At 44.3% G+C, this 19,889-nt stretch overlaps 1 protein-coding gene across 1 annotated transcript in view; it reads right to left on the reverse strand.

Moving 5' to 3' along the window:
• LOC138638764 (cytochrome P450 2C14-like) overlaps positions 1 to 19,889 on the reverse strand; it is an 84,959-nt gene that overhangs the window by 25,862 nt on the left and 39,208 nt on the right. The window contains exon 5 of the mRNA XM_069728325.1: positions 7,397 to 7,557. Within this exon, the coding sequence (XP_069584426.1) occupies positions 7,397 to 7,557 (161 nt within the window). The remainder of the gene's footprint in view (positions 1 to 7,396; positions 7,558 to 19,889) is intronic.

Below are 19,889 nucleotides of genomic sequence, written 5' to 3' on the forward strand. Positions count from 1 at the left end.
TATAGCTTACCTCTTCATAAAAACTGATTAGATTGGTTTGACAGGAGCGATTTCTCATAAACCCATGCTGATATGGAGTTAAACAGTTATTCTCATTGAGATAATCCAGAATAACATCCCTCAGAAACCCTTCAAATATTTTACCAACAATAGAGGTTAGACTTACTGGCCTATAATTTCCAGGTTCACTTTTGGAGCCCTTTTTGAATATTGGCACCATATTTGCTATGCGCCAGTCCTGCGGAACAGACCCTGTCGCTATAGAGTCCCTAAAAATAAGAAATAATGGTTTATCTATTACATTACTTAGTTCTCTTAGTACTCGTGGGTGTATGCCATCCGGACCCGGAGATTTATCTATTTTAATCTTATTTAGCCGGTTTCGCACCTCTTCTTGGGTTAGATTGGTGACCCTTAATATAGGGTTTTCATTGTTTCTTGGGATTTCACCTAGCATTTCATTTTCCACCGTGAATACCGTGGAGAAGAAGGTGTTTAATATGTTAGCTTTTTCCTCGTCATCTACAACCATTCTTTCCTCACTATTTTTTAAGGGGCCTACATTTTCAGTTTTTATTCTTTTACTATTGATATAGTTGAAGAACAGTTTGGGATTAGTTTTACTCTCCTTAGCAATGTGCTTCTCTGTTTCCTTTTTGGCAGCTTTAATTAGTTTTTTAGATAAAGTATTTTTCTCCCTATAGTTTTTTAGAGCTTCAGCGGTGCCATCCTGCTTTAGTAGTGCAAATGCTTTCTTTTTACTGTTAATTGCCTTTCTTACTTCTTTGTTTAGCCACATTGGGTTTTTCCTATTTCTAGTCCTTTTATTCCCACAAGGTATAAACCGCTTACACTGCCTATTTAGGATGTTCTTAAACATTTCCCATTTATTATCTGTATTCTTATTTCTAAAGATATTGTCCCAGTCTACCAGATTAAGGGCATCTCTAAGCTGGTCAAACTTTGCCTTCCTAAAGTTCAGTGTTTTTGTGACTCCCTGACAAGTCCCCCTAGTGAAAGACAGGTGAAACTGTACAATATTGTGGTCGCTATTTCCTAGATGCCCAACCACCTGCAGATTTGTTATTCTGTCAGGTCTATTAGATAGTATTAGGTCTAAAAGTGCTCCTCCTCTGGTTGGATTCTGCACCAATTGTGAAAGATAATTTTTCTTGGTTATTAGCAGAAACCTGTTGCCTTTATGGGTTTCACAGGTTTCTGTTTCCCAGTTAATATCCGGGTAGTTAAAGTCCCCCATAACCAGGACCTCATTATGGGTTGCAGCTTCATCTATCTGCTTTAGAAGTAGACTTTCCATGGTTTCTGTTATATTTGGGGGTTTGTAACAGACCCCAATGAGAATTTTGTTACCATTTTTCCCTCCATGAATTTCGACCCATATGGACTCGACATCCTCATTTCCTTCGCTAATATCCTCCCTTAAAGTGGACTTTAGACAAGACTTTACATAGAGACAAACCCCTCCTCCTCTCCGATTTTTACGATCCTTTCTAAACAGACTGTAACCCTGTAAGTTAACTGCCCAGTCATAGCTTTCATCTAACCATGTCTCGGTTATTCCCACTATGTCAAAGTTACCTGTAGATATTTCTGCTTCTAGTTCTTCCATCTTGTTTGTCAGGCTTCTGGCGTTTGCGAGCATGCAGTTTAGAGGATTTTGTTTTGTTCCAATCTTCTCGCTGTGGATTGTTTTAGAAATGTTCTTACCTCCCTTCTGAGTATGTTTTCCTGGGTCTTCTTTGTTCGAGTCTAATGTTTTTCTTCCCGTCCCCTCTTCTTCTAGTTTAACGCCCTCCTGATGAGTGTAGCGAGTCTTCTGGCAAATGTGTGTTTCCCAGGTTTGTTGAGGTGTAGTCCGTCTCTGGCGAGGAGTCCATCGTACAAGTAATTCACACCGTGGTCCAGGAATCCGAATCCTTGTTGTCTGCACCATCGTCTTAGCCAGTTGTTTGCATCAAGGATCCTGTTCCATCTCCTGGTGCCATGCCCGTCTACTGGAAGGATAGAAGAAAAAACTACCTGTGCATCCAGTTCCTTTACTTTCTTCCCCAACTCTTCAAAGTCCTTGCAGATTGTCGGTAGGTCCTTCCTTGCCATGTCATTGGTGCCAACATGTATCAGAAGAAATGGGTGGACGTCCTTGGAGCTGAAGAGCTTTGGTATCCTATCGGTCACATCCTTGATCATCGCACCTGGAAGGCAGCATACTTCTCTTGTGGTTATGTCCGGTCTGCAGATGGCTGCTTCTGTGCCTCTCAGTAGTGAGTCTCCCACCACCACCACTCTTCGTTGCTTCTTGGCTGTACTTTTTGCTGTCACTTGTTGCGGTGTGCCCTTTTCTATTTTGCTTGCTGGTATTGCTTCATCCTTAGGTGTGCCATCTTCATCCTCTACAAAGATTTGATATCGGTTCTTCAGTTGTGTGGTTGGTGATTTCTCCATGGTCTTCTTGCTTCTTTTGGTCACATGCTTCCACTCATCTGCTTTTGGAGGTTCTCTGAAACTTTTTTCACCTTCTGTGACCAGTAGAGATGCTTCTGTTCTGTCTAGAAAGTCTTCATTCTCTTTGATGAGTTTCAAAGTTGCTATTCTTTCTTCCAGACCCCGCACCTTTTCTTCTAAAAGGGCCACTAGTCTACACTTCTGACAGGTGAAATTTGATTCTTCTTCTGGTCGATCTGTGAACATGTAGCACATGCTGCAGCTCACCATGTAGGTTGTCACATCTGCCATGTTGCTCCTAGATCCTGCTGACTTGCTGTGTGTTTTCCTTCTTGTGTAATCTACTCAGCCAAGCTCTCTTGCAATAATGTCCTACAGGCAAAAATTTGCGCGCCTTACGGCGCGCGGTTTGGTGATGCTTTCCAAGCAGCTGGTCCCGGCTGTACCCAACGATCTTCTAGCTTATGGAGACTCCTTGCTTTTCCCAGAAGGCTCCTGGAATATGCAAATTAGCCTCCTCTAGCTTGAATCCCTGGTTTGGTGATGCTTTCCAAGCAGCTGGTCCCGGCTGATGCTACATACTGTATAATGGCCACATATGATGCTCAATACTGTATAATGCCCCCCTCTCTTCTTGTATGCATGGCTCATCTCCCCTACATCCTGTATGATTAGCTCAAATCCCCCTTCTCCTGCATGCATGGCTCATCTCCCTCCCATCCCATATGCATGGCTCATATTCCCCCCTCCTGTATGCATGGTTCAAATTAACCCCTCCTGTATGCATGGCTCATCTCCCTCCCATCCCATATGCATTGCTCATATCCCCCCTCCTGTATGCATGGCTCATATTCCCCCCTCCTGTATGCATGGCTCATATTCCCCCCCAGTATGCATGACTCATATTCCCCCCCTCCTGTATGCATGGCTCATATTCCCCCTCCTGTATGCATGGCTCATATCCCCCCATATGCATGACTCATATTCCCTCCCCTCCTGCATGCATGGCTCATATTCCCCCCCTCCTCTATTCATGGCTCATATTCCCCCCCTCCTGTATGCATGGCTCATATTCTCCCCCTCCTGTATGCATGGCTCACATACCCCCCTCCTGTATGCATGGCTCATATTCCCCTCCTCCTGTATGCAAGGCTCATATCCCCCCTCCTACTCTATGCATGGCTCATATTCCCCCCCTCCTGTATGCATGGCTCATTTTCACCCCCCTCCTGTATGCACGGCTCATATTCCCCCCACCTCCTGTATGCATGGCTCATATTGCCCCTCTCCTGTATGCATGGTTCATATTGCCCCTCTCCTGTATGCATGGTTCATATTCCCCCCTGTATGCATGGCTCATCTCTCAATCCCCCCGCTCCCATCTTGCATGGCTCTGCTCCCCTTCCTCCTTCACCCCTCCATCCCTCATACTCACCTCTCCCACACTTCGCAGCCGTGCCAAACATCCCTCTAGCTTTCTCCCGACTCCCGGCGCAGCACCTTCTTCCTGAGTGAGTGGTCATGCGGTACCACTCATTAAGGTCATGAATATGCCCATATTGAAGACCTTAATGAGCGGTACCACGTGACCGCTCACTCAGGACGAGCTACAGATCCTGAGACCAGGCATCGCTGGAGCAGGGTGAGTATGACGTCTTCAAGGAGGGAGGAGGCAGAGGGGCAGGCAGGGGGGCGGGCGGCCGGAAGAGCTGGGGGGCGGTCGGTCGGGAAGTGACCCAGAAAAAAAAAACATTGCCAGGTGCCCCCGCATCGTCCCGCCCTAGGCACGTGCCCTCAAGTGCCTAGTGGCTAATACGGCCCTGCCTCAAGAGCAAACTGCTCCAGTTGTCTAGTGCTTGAAGGTTGCCTTTTCCAGACGGCATGTTTTAGCTCTTTCCAAAGATGCTTAATAGGATTTAGGTCAGGGCTCATAAAAGGTCACATCAGAATAGTCCAATGTTTACCTCTTAGCAATTCTTGGGTGTTTTAGCTGTGTGTTTTGGGTCATTATCCTCTTGCAAGACCCATGACTTTTGACTGAGACCAAGCTTTCTCACACTGGGCAGCACATTTCTCTCTAGAATGCCTGAATAGTCTTGAGATTTCATTGTACCCTGCACAGATTCTAGTTCCCCTGTGCCAGATGCAGCAAAGCAGCTCCAGACCATTACAGAGCCTCCTCCATGTTTCACAGTAGGGACAGTGTTCTTTTCTTAATAAGCTTCATTTTTCTGTCGGTGAACATAGAGCTGATGTGCCTTGCCAAAAAGTTCAATTTTTCTCTCATCTGTCCATAGGATATTCTCCCAGAAGCTGTGTGGCTTGTCAACATGAAGTTTTGCAAATTCCAATCTGGCTTTTTTTATGATTTTTTTCAACAATGGTGTCCTCCTTGGTTGTCTGCCATGAAGTCCACTTTGGCATAGACAACAACAGATGGTACAATCTGACACTGATGTTCCTTGAGCTTGAAGTTCACCTTTAATCTGTTTAGAAGTTTTCCGGGCTCTTTTGTTACCATTCATATTATTTGTCGCTTTGATTTGTCATCAATTTTCCTCCTGCGGCCACGTCCAGGGCAGTTGGCAACAGTCTTATGGATCTTTAATTTCTGAATAATATGTGCAACTGTAGTAACAGCTGCTTGGAGATGGTCTTATAACTTTTACCTTTATCATGTTTGTCTATAATTTTCTTTCTAATCTCCTGAGTCAACTCTTTCCTTCGCTTCCTGTGGTCCATCTTGAGTGTGATGCACATGGAACGCCCCCATGGGGCCATGTGTGGGGTACTCGGTACCGGGTCCTTTGGTTCACAGGGGGATGTCACGGTGGCTGACCCGGTCCATGGCCCTGGGACGTCCGTGTAAAAGGGAAAGTTCTTTAAAGGGATAATGTTCGTGATGTCACATGTGGTATTCGGTCAGGGTGACCGACGCTGCTTAAGGGGTCCAATGGGGCAAATTCAGAATCCCTTTGTCCAGATAGAAATCAGTAGCCTTACTCTAGCACCGTGGTGTTGTAGTACCTTACTGCTAAGCTTCTCATAAGATCCTCACAACTGTTGAAGATGTTACAGATGTTGTGTCTCTCTCTGTCCCCCAGATGGATAGGACAAACCCGTATGACCGGTGGCTTGAGGCGTTTTACAGGGACTCGATCATGCCCCAGCCTGTAAGGGGTTCCACCTTGCCTCCTGGGTGTAGGGGCGGACAAGTAACGTGAAATTAGCTGTCCTGCCGGTCTCTGGAGCAAGGCATAAAGTATCGTTGCTCCCTCGGTGTTCCGGCTACCAGGATCCTGCACCTCAGAAGGAGGCAGCCTGTGTAGGGCAGAACTCCTCTGATTTCCACTCCTTTGCAACAACTTCTTCACCCTCTCTACAATACAGTTCTCCTTCAGTGTCTCTTCCCAGAAGCTGCCGCACTTAAGGCAGGCACAGCTCCGTGTCCGTCAGTCTGGATCTCTGACAGGCTCCCACCCCTGTCAGGGACCAACTACCTGAGCAAAGCTCAGCCAGCAACTAACTTACTTCCTCCCCAGGCAACCAGTTTTCCCTAAGTGTGCAGAGTGCCCTAATAAATAGGAGCAGAGCTCCCCCTGGTGGCCTGGAGTGCGAAATGTGTTGCATGTTTGTGATACCTGGATTCAGTTGTCTTTCTTTGACTCCAAACGTAACATCACTCCCCCCTAGAAGAGAATGATATTACTGCAATGAACAGGACCCTGGGGCGCTCTACACACACAACATGTCACCAAACAGCACAGTGAGTATCTGTAGCCCCATACACAGGCCACTCACTGATTCCAAGAATGTAGACATCTGTGATGCTAATTAGTGGACACACATGATTTAACATGTCCCTTTTTTTCACATTATTTTTAGGGGTCCCATCATTTCTGTCCAGGCCTATTTCATGAGTTTTATTTTTTTTTAATTCTGTGGAAGCATGGTTGACAAGCAATATCTGAGTTTCATTTGTTCACTTTCATAGATTTTTAATTTATTATTACTTTTGTCAGATTCAAGTTATTTCTGTGACCATTGTGGGTTTTTCTGTCATTAAATGAGGGGTACCAACAATTTTTACCAACAAAATTGTGTGTAATAGAACAGTTCATTTTTACACTTAAGAAAGATGCCAGTCTGGTGTGAAAACGCGATCATGAATCAAGGATCTTCATTTCAGTTAGTCCAAAACCATGAATTGTCTTTTCCGTCAAGCATTCTGGTGAAGCTCATAGCCCAAGCACGGGGCAGCGGCAGCCGTTATTGAGCTTTCATAGGAGCTTTGCCTACTCAACCCGCTCAGGCGAGCACACTACCTCAATCTATTATATCTTTTATAAAGGTATCACCCTTTGGTCTGGTGTGCTCGGTTTCCCTACAGGTGGCAGGTGGTGAGGGAGGAACCCATGATGCTTACTGAAGCCCTTGTAAGAGGCTGCAAAATTAGATGGTGCGGCAATTTTGGCATCAACAATTTCACCCCTCTTAATTATATTGGAAAAAGAAGCTCATATTCTTTTATAAACTTTCTTTAGGCTTTGTTAGGTGAGAAAATGCAACATTTTCAATTTATTTCATTTCTACCGAAAAACTATTAGTTAGTCATTACCCTACAGCTTAAAAAAAGACATTACTTTCATCATTACATACCATCTTTTTGATAAATTTTTTTACTTTTTATGCCTTTACTGGTGATAATATCCCCAGTATGCTCTGCACAGGAAATGGCATTTATTTTTCTGCACCTATAGGAATTGACAAAACCGTCTGCATGATCACAAAAATAGGGAAAATTTTTGGACTGTCTTTCCAGTGATAATTTTATATAATCCCCATTGGCCATATTTTTAAAAGACAATAATTTTAATCGAAACTACTATTAAAACTTTCAAAATATATTAATTTTTATTATTTTTTTACTTACTCGAATCCAGGGGCTTCCCAAGAGTCTTACATTTTCATTAACAGCGGCAAGAAGTTTCAAAATGGTTGGATCTTCATATTCAAATCTATGGCTAAGCAGTATGGCCACAATTATATTGGCAACAGCTGCATTAATACAGGTCAAGTTATCAAAGGGCTTTCCTAAAAGATAGAAAATATTTGTTTTTTTTTAAACAAAACATTTTTTTTTATCCATCTATACAGAATTTATGGCTAATGAGCTCAGAGACAGAATTCTGGCAAGGCACAGTTCTGGTCAAGGTTACAAGAATTTCTGCAGTACTCATGGTTCCTAGGAGCACAGTGGCCTCCATAATCCTTAAATGCAAGAAGTTTGGGACCACCAGAAGTCTTCCTAGATCTGGCCGTCCAGCCAAACTGAGAAATCGTGGGAGAAGAGCCTTGGTGAGAGAGGTAAAGAAGATCCTCAAGAGCACTTTGACTGAGCTCCAGATATGCAATACTGAGATGGGAGAAAGTTCCACAAAGTCAACTATCACTGCAGCCCTCCACCATTCAGGCCTTTATGGCTGGCTTAGTGGCCCTCAGTCCAGACATATGAAAGCACGCAGAAAGTTTGCTAAAAAACAAATGAAGGACTCCCAGACTATGAGAAATAAGATTCTCTGGTCGGATGAGACGAAGATAGACCTTTTTGGTGACAATTCTAAGCGGTATGTGTGTAGAAAACCAGGAACTGCTCATCACCTGCCCAGTACAATCCCAACAGTGATACATGGTGGTGGCAGCATCATGTATGGGGTGTTTTTTAGCTACAGGGACAGGATGACTGGTTGTCATTGAAGGAAACATGAATGCGGCCAATTACAGAGATATCCTGGATGAAAACCTCTTCCACTGTGCTCTGGACCTCAGACTTGGCAGAAGTTTCACCTTCCAACAAGACAATGTCCCCTGTCACACAGCTAAAATAACGAAGGAGTGGCTTCAGAACAACTCTGTGACAATTCCTGACTGCCCCAACTAGAGCCCTGACCTAAACCCAATTAAGCACCCCTGGAGAGACCTGAAATTGGCTGTCCACCAATGTTCACTATTCAACCTGATGGAACTGGAGAGGATCTGCAAGGAAGAATGGCAAAGGATCCCCAAATCCAGGTGTGAAAATCTTTTTGCATCATTCCCAAGAAGACTCATGGCAGTTCTAGCTCAAAAGGAGCTTCTACTCAATTATGAGCAAGGGGTCTGAATACTTATGACCATGCAATATTTCAGCTTTTCTTTTTTAATAAATTTGCAAAAATTACTACATTTCTGTTTTTTTCAGTCAAGATGGGGTACAAGAGCGTACATTAATGAGAAAAAAATTAACTTTTTTTAATTTTCCAAATGGCTGCAATGAAACAAAGAGTGAAAAATTTAAATGGGTCTGAATACTTTCCGTACCCACTGTATGTGAAAAAAATTCCCTTTTGTTCCCATCACAGCATTCAGAGGAGGATGCATATGCCGTCTTTGCATCCTACCCTGATAATGAGGGAGAGGATGACACTTTCCCTTATTTTTCATCCTCTTCTTCATCAGGTAATATTGAACCTCCACTCAGGCATTCCAGCACAGAAAATGAACCAGCGTCCAACTTTACTGACCCCGTATGGAACTCACCCTCTGACAATTATGAGTCACTGATACCTTATTTTGTGGCACAATTGGTAATAAAATTTCACACCACAGGTTTCACAGAAATAGACTTTTTCAAAGTATTTTTCTCTTAGGATTTTTTAATTTTTTTTGCAATTTTTGGCACAAACCGCCCTTCATCATTTTCCAACTTGACCCCTGTAGACACAGTAGAAATTATGACGTTTTGGGGCCTTGTTCTTATATGGAGTTAGTAAAGAAGCCAGAACTTTGGCAATATTGGAGTGTTGATGTTTTATACATTACTCCAGTATACCACATAGCTATGACCCATAAAAAATTTGAAGCAATCCACAATGGATTTAATTACAGTGATAATGCACAATTGTCCTTCAAGAATACCCCAACTTTGACCGACTTTTGAAGGTTAGGCAGGTCATTGACCATTTCAGCAACAAGTTTACTGAGGTGTTGGTTCCCCAAAGGGACTTCTGCAAAGATGACTCCCTAATACATTTCAAGGGGAGGCTCAAATTCCGGCAATACCTGCACAGTAAAAGTCTGATAGATAGGTAGGGACCACAGGATGATTAACATAAAATATCTTTATTCCAGTAACTCACATAAACAGGTAAACGATATCCTTTGGTTTGCAGCCAGGTCCTCAAAAATAATCCAGGTTAAAACTCGTTGCCATAGGCAATGGCACCACCGTATCCCTTGAGTCTGTCAGCCACTTTGAAGTCCCTGGCTCTGTGTTAGCTCCACACATGCCTGGGCTGCACAGAGCCTCCTGCTCTGCCGCTTGCAAAATAAAACACTAACACATCCAAGACAAAACTGAGAGCTTAAATGGGAATAGTGGACATAGGGCCACTCCCAAAACCCAGAGTGGGAGGAGGGTTTTGCCCCACTGCAAAACCTGCAAATCCCTCCAAAAATAAAAGCCCATGCCAGATTTTCCTAAAATCTAACGTGGTCAACTACTTTGACCAAATCCACACTTACTTTTACTTTGCCTTGTAATTCACAGATGTTATGCTGTTAACACAATGCACTCTAGCGGGTTTAATACGTCTCTATACGCAACTTGGGAGACACATACTGGCCCTCTTTACAGTTGTGCTCAAAAGTTTACATACCCCGGCAAAATTTCTGCTTTGTTGGCCTTTTTTCAGAGAATATGAATGATAACTCCAAAACTTTTTCTCCACTCATGGTTAGTGGCTTGGTGAAGCCATTTATTGGCAAACTACTGTGTTTTCTCTTTTTAAATCATAATGACAACCCAAAACACCCAAATGACCCTGATCAAAAGGTCACATACCCTGGTGTTTTTGGCCTGATAGCATGCACAGAAGATGACACAAATGGGTTTGTTACTAAACTGTTACTAATGTCATATAGTAGGGGACATCTCACTTTGAAATTTTTTGGAGCAGATCTTCTTTGTCATACAGGCCTCATGAACACTGAAACAATTCTTTGTGCTGTGAGTAATGTAATTCATCACGCCATATTTCACCTTAGTTGCTAATAGTGTGCTAGACCTGTTGGTCCCTATTATACTATTTCTACTGTGATGAAATTTATGCCATTTTCTTACATTCTGACGCTAATTTTTGAAAATGTGAACACTCTTGGGTGGGTGTCCATCTGCTGGGTTGGGTGTAGTGGAAGACTGGTCAGTTCCTTTTATACTATTTCTTCTGTAGTTAAATTGATGTCACTTTGTTGGTGTGTGCAAATACATTTTTGCAAATGAGTAGTTTCTGCATTGGGTCTCCTTCATGTGTGTTGCCTGTAGCAGTAGACCTCTGATAACAGCAGTCCTCCACTGTCTTTGAGTCAACTACCCGTGTTACGATCCTTACATTTTTCTGAAAATAGTAATCTATGAAACTGATATGTGGGCCACAGGAGTGTGGCTCAGCATCACTTTCAATTTTTGGAGGGTTTATCCCTTATATAGCGCCAATAATTCAACATTTGCTTTACAGACATTTACAGACATTACTGGCACTGTCATCATTGGGACGCACAATCTAAATTTACTATCTGTATGTCTTTTTAGTGTGGGTAGAAAAAATATTATTGGGAGTAAACCCTTGCAAACACGATTAGAACCTACAATATCTTTGCTGACGCTGACCTTGGTGGGGTTGAAACACAGGACTACAGCACTGCAAGACTGCTAATGTTTTTGCGTTAACAACTGAACGCTTCTGTGGGTGGTTGGAAGGCTATCACTGCGATGCAAACTGTGTGCCTCAGTGCCTCACTGCTGTGTTGGGGAAAACCACTGTCAAGATTGTCTTCTGGCATGTTTTGTTGCTGCATCACGGGCATGTCCCTTTCCAGGGGGAATCAACTGGCAAAATGTACTTTTGTATTGTGGATAGAACACAATGGCAACCCAGTAGTCAGCACTATTTGGAATCATAACTATACGAGTAAAAATCATGTTGCAGATAGAGCTGCAAGAAGGCGCTCATTGGGTCAGTCTCTTTCATGTTGCCCAAATCCACAGTGTGTTGGTGCTGGTATATCACTCAAGCTTTCTTCCTCCATCCCCTCCTGACAAACATGGACAACATGAAAGGAATCATCATCTTCATCTCCTAACTGTTGCACGTCCATCACCTCTTCCTTCTCATCCTTTTCATGGTTCTTCTCCATTTGTTCCTCCTATGGCAAACATCTGTGTGACAACAGACTTGAACTTATAGATATTGGTAACCCTAAGGGTATCCTCCTCTGCTTCCTCCTCTTCCCCCTGGACCATCACCACCACCTGCTCACCCACACTATTTAAAGTGTGCCCCAGCATATAGATGACAGTAATAGGGATGCTGATGATGGCATCATCAATGCTAACCATCTAAGTAGCCAGTAAGAATATGTACAGAAGGGTGCAGAGGTCCTTCGTCTATATCCAGTCCGCAAGTGTGAATTGCACCACATCCGTAATGCGTTGATGCCAGACTATGAAAAATGTCATCCTACACCAGGTCTTGGCACTGCTGCCACAGTTGCTGCAACATGTAGAGAGTTTAATTCCAAAGTGTGGTCATATCGCATATTAACTGGTTAACTGGTAGTCCGAAAGATCTCTATACCAACTGAAGTGCAATGGTTGATGCCAGCACGAGAGTGGTTTCGTGTGTAAGGCTGGCCCTGTATAGGGCCGCCACCAGGTTTGCACCATTATCACACATGGCCTTCCCTCCAGGTTGAATGTGATAGTAGTGACGAGGGAGTTTACTCGTTGCTCAGGCTTTTCTGAGTACTTTGGCGTGCTCGGAGATTTAATTTTGTCAACACAGCTGCATGATTTGCAGCTGCTAGACAGCCAAAACACATGTGAGGAATCCCTAACAAACAGGCAACCCCCACATGTATTCAGGCTGTCCAGCAGCCACAAATTATGCAGCTGTGCCGACAAAAACTAAATCTCCGAGCACGCCAAAATACTCGGAGAACACCCAAGCATACTCTGGAAAACCCAGGCAACGAGCATACTCGCGCATCACTAGTAAACAGCCTTTGCTCAAACTCGGCATGGATAGCTGTCCAAAATTGTTGATCTGTATGACTGCAATCTCCAAGGCATATTAATGTAAACACTGCCTGATTACGGTGAGCCCTGGCTGCGGAGTATGGAGGTGGGGAAGGGATTCTATTGCAGTCTTGGATCGTTTGTTTATTTAAGGCAGGGGTTGAAGGTGCAGGTGGAGGCCCTAGAGGAGGTGGAGTAGGCAGAAGCACTGCAGGAACTGTTACATACAGAGGTTTGTGTTGTGAGTTCTGTTTTTGGGCTCCCTCTGGTGGTTACTGATGGTACTGGGTGATTTGTGTTCTGCTGTCTCTGGTGTCCACCTGTTCTATTAGGATTTGGGAGTTTCCTATTTAACCGGGCTTTCTTGTCATTTCCCCGCCGGCTATCAAGGTTATCAGAGTGTTTTGTTACCTCAGCTTCTGGCTTCAGTAATCTTCAGGACAAGCTAAGTTTTTGATTTTCTTGTTCCACGTTTTGATTTATTTTTGTCTTGTCCTGCTTGCATATAATTGTTTCTTTGCTGCTGGTTGCTCTAGCGGGCTGTAATTGCTCCTCATGTTCCATGAGTTGGAACATGAGTTCAAGTAATTGCAGGATGGTTTTTTGAAGGGTTTTTTGCTGACCGCGCAGTTTACTTTTGTATCCTCTGCTATCTAGTTTTAGCGGGCCTCATTTTGCTGAATCTGATTTCATACTGTGTATGTGCCTTCCTCTCATTTCACCGTCATTATATGTGGGGGGCTGCTATTTCTGTGGGGTATTTCTCTGGAGGCAAGAGAGGTCTGTGTTTCTTCTAATAGGGGAAGTTAGATCTTCGGCTGGTGCGAGACGTCTAGGATCAACGTAGGCACGTTCCCCGGCTATTGTTATTTGTGTGTTCAGATTTAGGGTCGCGGTCAGCTCAGGTTCCATCACCCTAGAGCTCGTTGCTGCTTGTCCTTTTGTGATTCCCTGCCATTGGAATCATGACAGTATAGCCGGCCCAAAATGTTTGGGCTGAAGTAGGAGGAAAAGTAGTCTGAGGAAGTTTTTTTTTTCTCTCCTCTGAGGTTGCTGCCTAGCCTTAATTGCAGCCTGGCTGATTTTTTTTTTTTTCCCTCCTCTTAATCCTTGAATGGCTTTGACCTTAGCTGTTTATCATGGACGTCCAGAGTTTAGCTTCCAGCTTGAATAATCTTGCTGCTAAGGTTCAAAATATACAAGATTTTGTTGTACATGCTCCTATGTCTGAACCTAGAATTCCTATTCCAGAGTTCTTTGCTGGAGATAGATCTAGTTTTCTGAATTTTAGGAACAATTGCAAGCTGTTTCTTTCTTTGAAATCTCGCTCTTCTGGAGACCCTGCTCAGCAGGTTAAGATTATTATATCTTTCCTGCGGGGTGACCTTCAAAATTGGGCATTTGCATTGGCACCAGGGGATCCTGCGTTGCTTAATGTGGATGCGTTTTTTCTGGCATTGGGTTTGCTCTATGAGGAACCTAACCAGGAGATTCAGGCTGAAAAAGCTTTATTAGCTCTCTCTCAGGGGCAAGATGAAGCAGAAATATATTGTCAAAAATTTCGGAAATGGTCAGTGCTTACTCAGTGGAATGAGTGCGCCCTGGCTGCAAAGTTCAGAGATGGCCTTTCTGAGGCCATTAAAGATGTTATGGTGGGGTTCCCTGCGCCTACGGGTCTGAATGAGTCTATGACTATGGCTATTCAGATTGATCGGCGTTTATGGGAGCGCAAACCTGTGCACCATTTGGCGGTGTCTTCTGAACAGGCACTTGAGATAATGCAATGTGATAGAGTTCAGTCTAGAAGTGAACGGCAAAACTATAGGCGGAAAAATAGGTTGTGCTTTTATTGTGGTGATTCAGCTCATGTTATATCAGCATGCTCTAAACGCACAAAAAAGGTTGATAAGTCTGTTGCCATTAGTACGTTACAGTCTAAGTTCATTCTGTCTGTGACTCTGATTTGCTCATTATCATCCATTTCCGTCGATGCCTATGTAGATTCAGGCGCTGCCCTGAGTCTTATGGATTGGTCATTTGCCAAGCGATGTGGGTTTAGTCTTGAGCCTCTGGAAGTCCCTATTCCTTTGAAGGGAATTGACTCTACACCTTTAGCTATGAATAAACCTCAGTACTGGACACAAGTGACCATGCGTATGACTCCCGTTCATCAGGAGGTGATTCGCTTCCTGGTATTGTATAATTTACATGATGTTCTAGTACTTGGTCTGCCATGGTTACAAACTCATAATCCAGTCCTTGACTGGAAAACAATGTCTGTGTTAAGCTGGGGATGTCAGGGGGTTCATGATGATGCACCTCCGATTTCTATCGCTTCATCTACTCCTTCTGAGGTTCCTGTATTTTTGTCTGATTATCGGGATGTTTTTGAGGAGCCTAAGCTCAGTTCGCTTCCTCCTCACAGGGATTGCGATTGTGCTATAGATTTAATTCCTGGTAGTAAATTTCCTAAAGGACGTTTGTTCAATCTGTCAGTGCCAGAGCATACTGCTATGCGGGATTATGTTAAGGAGTCCTTGGAAAAGGGACATATCCGTCCATCTTCGTCCCCTTTGGGAGCAGGTTTTTTTTTCGTGGCCAAAAAAGATGGGTCCTTGAGGCCTTGTATAGATTATCGTCTTTTGAATAAGATTACCGTAAAATATCAGTATCCTTTGCCTTTGTTGACTGATTTGTTTGCTCGCATTAAGGGGGCTAAATGGTTCACTAAGATTGATCTTCGGGGTGCGTATAATCTTATACGAATAAAGCAAAGTGATGAGTGGAAAACCGCATTTAATACGCCTGAGGGCCATTTTGAGTATTTGGTAATGCCTTTCGGACTTTCTAATGCTCCTTCAGTCTTCCAGTCCTTTATGCACGATATTTTCCGTGAATATCTGGATAAATTTATGATTGTGTATTTGGATGATATTTTGGTTTTTTCTGATGACTGGGAGTCTCATGTTCAGCAGGTCAGGAAGGTGTTTCAGGTCCTACGGGCTAATTCCTTGTTTGTAAAGGGCTCAAAGTGTCTCTTTGGAGTCCAGAATATTTCTTTCTTGGGGTATATTTTTTCCCCTTCTACTATTGAGATGGATCCCGTCAAGGTTCGGGCTATTTGTGACTGGACGCAGCCTGCATCTCTTAAGAGTCTGCAGAAGTTCTTGGGCTTTGCTAATTTCTATCGTCGTTTTATAACTAATTTTTCTAGTGTTGTTAAGCCTTTGATGGATTTGACTAAGAAGGGTGCTGATGTTGCTGATTGGTCTCCTGCGGCTGTGGAGGCCTTTCAGGAACTTAAACGCCGGTTTTCTTCTGCTCCTGTGTTGCATCAGCCTGATGTTTCGCTTCCTTTCCAAGTTGAGGTTGATGTTTCCGAGATTGGAGCGGGGGCGGTTTTGTCACAGAGAAGCTCCGATTGCTCGGTGATGAAGCCATGTGCGTTCTTTTCTAGAAAATTTTCGCCCGCTGAGCGGAATTATGATGTGGGTAATCGGGAACTTTTGGCCATGAAGTGGGCATTTGAGGAGTGGCGTCATTGGCTGGAGGGTGCTAGACATCGTGTGGTGGTCTTGACTGATCACAAAAATCTGATTTACCTTGAGTCTGCCAGGCGTCTGAATCCTAGACAGGCTCGTTGGTCACTGTTTTTCTCTCGTTTCAATTTTGTGGTTTCATACCTGCCAGGTTCAAAGAATGTGAAGGCGGATGCTCTTTCTAGGAGTTTTGTGCCTGACTCCCCTGGAAATTCTGAGCCCACTGGTATCCTTAGGGATGGGGTGATTTTGTCGGCCGTCTTCCCAGACTTGCGACGTGCTTTGCAGGAGTTTCAGGCGGGTAAACCAGATCGTTGTCTGCCTGAGAGACTGTTTGTTCCAGATAGTTGGACCAGTAGAGTCATCTCCGAGGTCCATTCTTCTGCGTTGGCAGGTCATCCTGGAATATTTGGTACTAGAGACTTGGTGGCCAGGTCTTTTTGGTGGCCTTCCTTGTCGAGGGATGTGCGTTCTTTTGTGCAGTCTTGTGAGGTTTGTGCTCGGGCTAAGCCTTGCTGTTCTCGAGCCAGTGGATTGTTGTCACCTTTGCCTATCCCGAAGAGGCCTTGGACGCACATTTCCATGGACTTTATTTCGGATCTCCCTGTCTCTCAAAAAATGTCTGTCATCTGGGTTGTGTGTGACCGCTTTTCTAAAATGGTTCATCTTGTACCCTTGCCTAAGTTGCCTTCCTCCTCTGAGTTGGTCCCTCTGTTTTTCCAGAATGTGGTTCGTTTGCATGGGATTCCGGAGAACATCGTTTCTGACAGGGGATCCCAGTTTGTGTCTAGATGTTGGCGGACGTTCTGTGCTAAGATGGGCATTGATTTGTCCTTTTCGTCTGCATTCCATCCTCAGACGAATGGCCAGACGGAGCGAACTAATCAGACCTTGGAAACTTATTTGAGGTGTTTTGTTTCTGCTGATCAGGATGACTGGGTTACCTTTTTGCCACTGGCCGAGTTTGCCCTTAATAATCGGGCTAGTTCTGCTACCTTGGTTTCTCCTTTCTTTTGTAATTCGGGGTTTCATCCTCGTTTTTCCTCTGGTCAGGTGGAGCCTTCTGATTGTCCTGGAGTGGACATGGTGGTGGATGGGTTGCATCGGATTTGGAGTCATGTGGTGGACAATTTGAAGTTGTCCCAGGAGAAGGCTCAGCAGTTTGCTAATCGCCGTCGCCGCGTGGGTCCTCGACTTCGTGTTGGGGACTTGGTGTGGTTGTCTTCTCGTTTTGTTCCTATGAAGGTCTCTTCTCCTAAGTTCAAGCCTCGGTTCATCGGTCCTTATAGGATCTTGGAAATTCTTAACCCTGTGTTGTTTCGTTTGGATCTCCCGGCATCGTTTGCTATTCATAATATGTTCCATCGGTCGTTGTTGCGGAGGTATGAGGTACCTGTTGTTCCTTCGCTTGAGCCTCCTGCTCCAGAGCTGGTGGAGGGAGAATTGGAGTATGTTGTAGAGAAGATCTTGGATTCTCGTGTTTCCAGACGGAAACTCCAATATTTGGTCAAGTGGAAGGGTTATGGTCAGGAGGATAATTCTTGGGTGGTGGCCTCTGATGTTCATGCTGATGATTTGGTCCGCGCTTTTCATAGGGCTCATCCTGGTCGCCCTGGTGGTTCTCGTGAGGGTTCGGTGACCACTCCTCAAGGGGGGGTACTGTTGTGAGTTCTGTTTTTGGGCTCCCTCTGGTGGTTACTGATGGTACTGGGTGATTTGTGTTCTGCTGTCTCTGGTGTCCACCTGTTCTATTAGGATTTGGGAGTTTCCTATTTAACCGGGCTTTCTTGTCATTTCCCCGCCGGCTATCAAGGTTATCAGAGTGTTTTGTTACCTCAGCTTCTGGCTTCAGTAATCTTCAGGACAAGCTAAGTTTTTGATTTTCTTGTTCCACGTTTTGCTTTATTTTTGTCTTGTCCAGCTTGCATATAATTGTTTCTTTGCTGCTGGTTGCTCTAGTGGGCTATAATTGCTCCTCATGTTCCATGAGTTGGAACATGAGTTCAAGTAATTGCAGGATGGTTTTTTGAAGGGTTTTTTGCTGACCGCGCAGTTTACTTTTGTATCCTCTGCTATCTAGTTTTAGCGGGCCTCATTTTGCTGAATCTGTTTTCATACTGTGTATGTGCCTTCCTCTCATTTCACCGTCATTATATGTGGGGGGCTGCTATTTCTGTGGGGTATTTCTCTGGAGGCAAGAGAGGTCTGTGTTTCTTCTAATAGGGGAAGTTAGATCTTCGGCTGGTGCGAGACGTCTAGGATCAACGTAGGCATGTTCCCCGGCTATTGTTATTTGTGTGTTCAGGTTTAGGGTCGCGGTCAGCTCAGGTTCCATCACCCTAGAGCTTGTTGCTGCTTGTCCTTTTGTGATTCCCTGCCATTGGAATCATGACAGGTTTGTTCCGGAAACCCTGGGGATTCCAAGACTTGGTGTCTAGTGACACCTTCGTGTCTACTGCTTTAGTTCTCCATCCCCTACTGTGTACTAGTTCAGTTCTCCAACTCAAGTTGTTAGCAGTTTAGTTCTTCAACCCCTGTTGTCTATTAGTTTAGTTATCCATTGTATGGTGTGTAGTGGTTTAGTTCTACAACCCTGCCTGTTTAGTAGTTTAGTTCTCCAACCCCTGTAGTCTAGTAGTTTAGTTGTCCATCTTATGGTGTGTAATGGTTTATTTCTCCATCTCCTAGTGCCCTGCAAGCCTTGGGGTTTGCAAGACTTGTGGAGCAGCCCCTTCCCTGACTGCCCCTACAGCCACCAGAGTTACCCAGTGCCCAGTCATCTAGAGGTCTCTCCCCTGTCCATGCTTGATCGTCCAGGTGTCATTGTTGAAATGCACCCTGGCAGACAGAATTTTTCAGGGAACAGGTGATGATTGTCTGTAACTTGCTGCTGTAGCGCAGACACATCTTTCTTAGAGATGTATTGGTGACTGGGCATCTGGTACTGGGGGGAATGCGATGACCATCAGCTTTTTTGAAACCGTCTGTATCCATAATGCTGCATTTCCGTGGCCAACACATTGGAGTGGCCATGCAATAATCACAGAGATCACAGGCCATGAGTCGTACAGAAACAAGTGCTGTGATCTTTCTAGTGAATAACTCTCAGCTGGCCCCTATAGTCCAGACAATGACACAATTGGGTGACAAATAGTGTTGAGCAATACCTTCCGATATTTGAAAGTATCGGTATCGGATTGTATCGGCCAATATCCGAAAAATATCGGATATCGCCGATACCTGATACCAATACAAGTCAATGGGACATAAATATCGGAATGTATCCTGGAATAGTTCCCAGGGTCTGAAGGAGAGGAAACTCTCCTTCAGGCCCTGGGATCCATATTCATGTAAAAAATAAAGAATAAAAATAAAAAATATGGATATACTCACCCCTCCGGTGGACCCTGGACCTTAGCGGTGTAACCGGCAGCCTCCGTTCCTAAGAATGAGCGGCTGAAGGACCTTCGATGACGTTGCAGCTTGTGATTGATCGAGTGACCGCTCATGTGACCGCTCACGCGACCAATCACAAGCCGCGACGTCATCGCAGGTCCTTCATTCGCTCATTCTTAGGAATGGAGACTGCCGGTTGCAGCGGTTACAACAGGGCGCGTCGGAGGGTGAGTATATTCATATTTTTTATTTTTATTTTTTATTTTACACATAAATATTCATCCCGATCCCGATTCCCGATATCGCAAAAATATTGGAACTCGGGATCTGATTTCCGATACCGCAAATATCGGCCGATACCCGATACTTGCGGTATC

Source organism: Ranitomeya imitator, chromosome 5, assembly GCF_032444005.1.
Source record: "Ranitomeya imitator isolate aRanImi1 chromosome 5, aRanImi1.pri, whole genome shotgun sequence".
NCBI classification, from domain to species: Eukaryota; Metazoa; Chordata; class Amphibia; order Anura; family Dendrobatidae; genus Ranitomeya; species Ranitomeya imitator.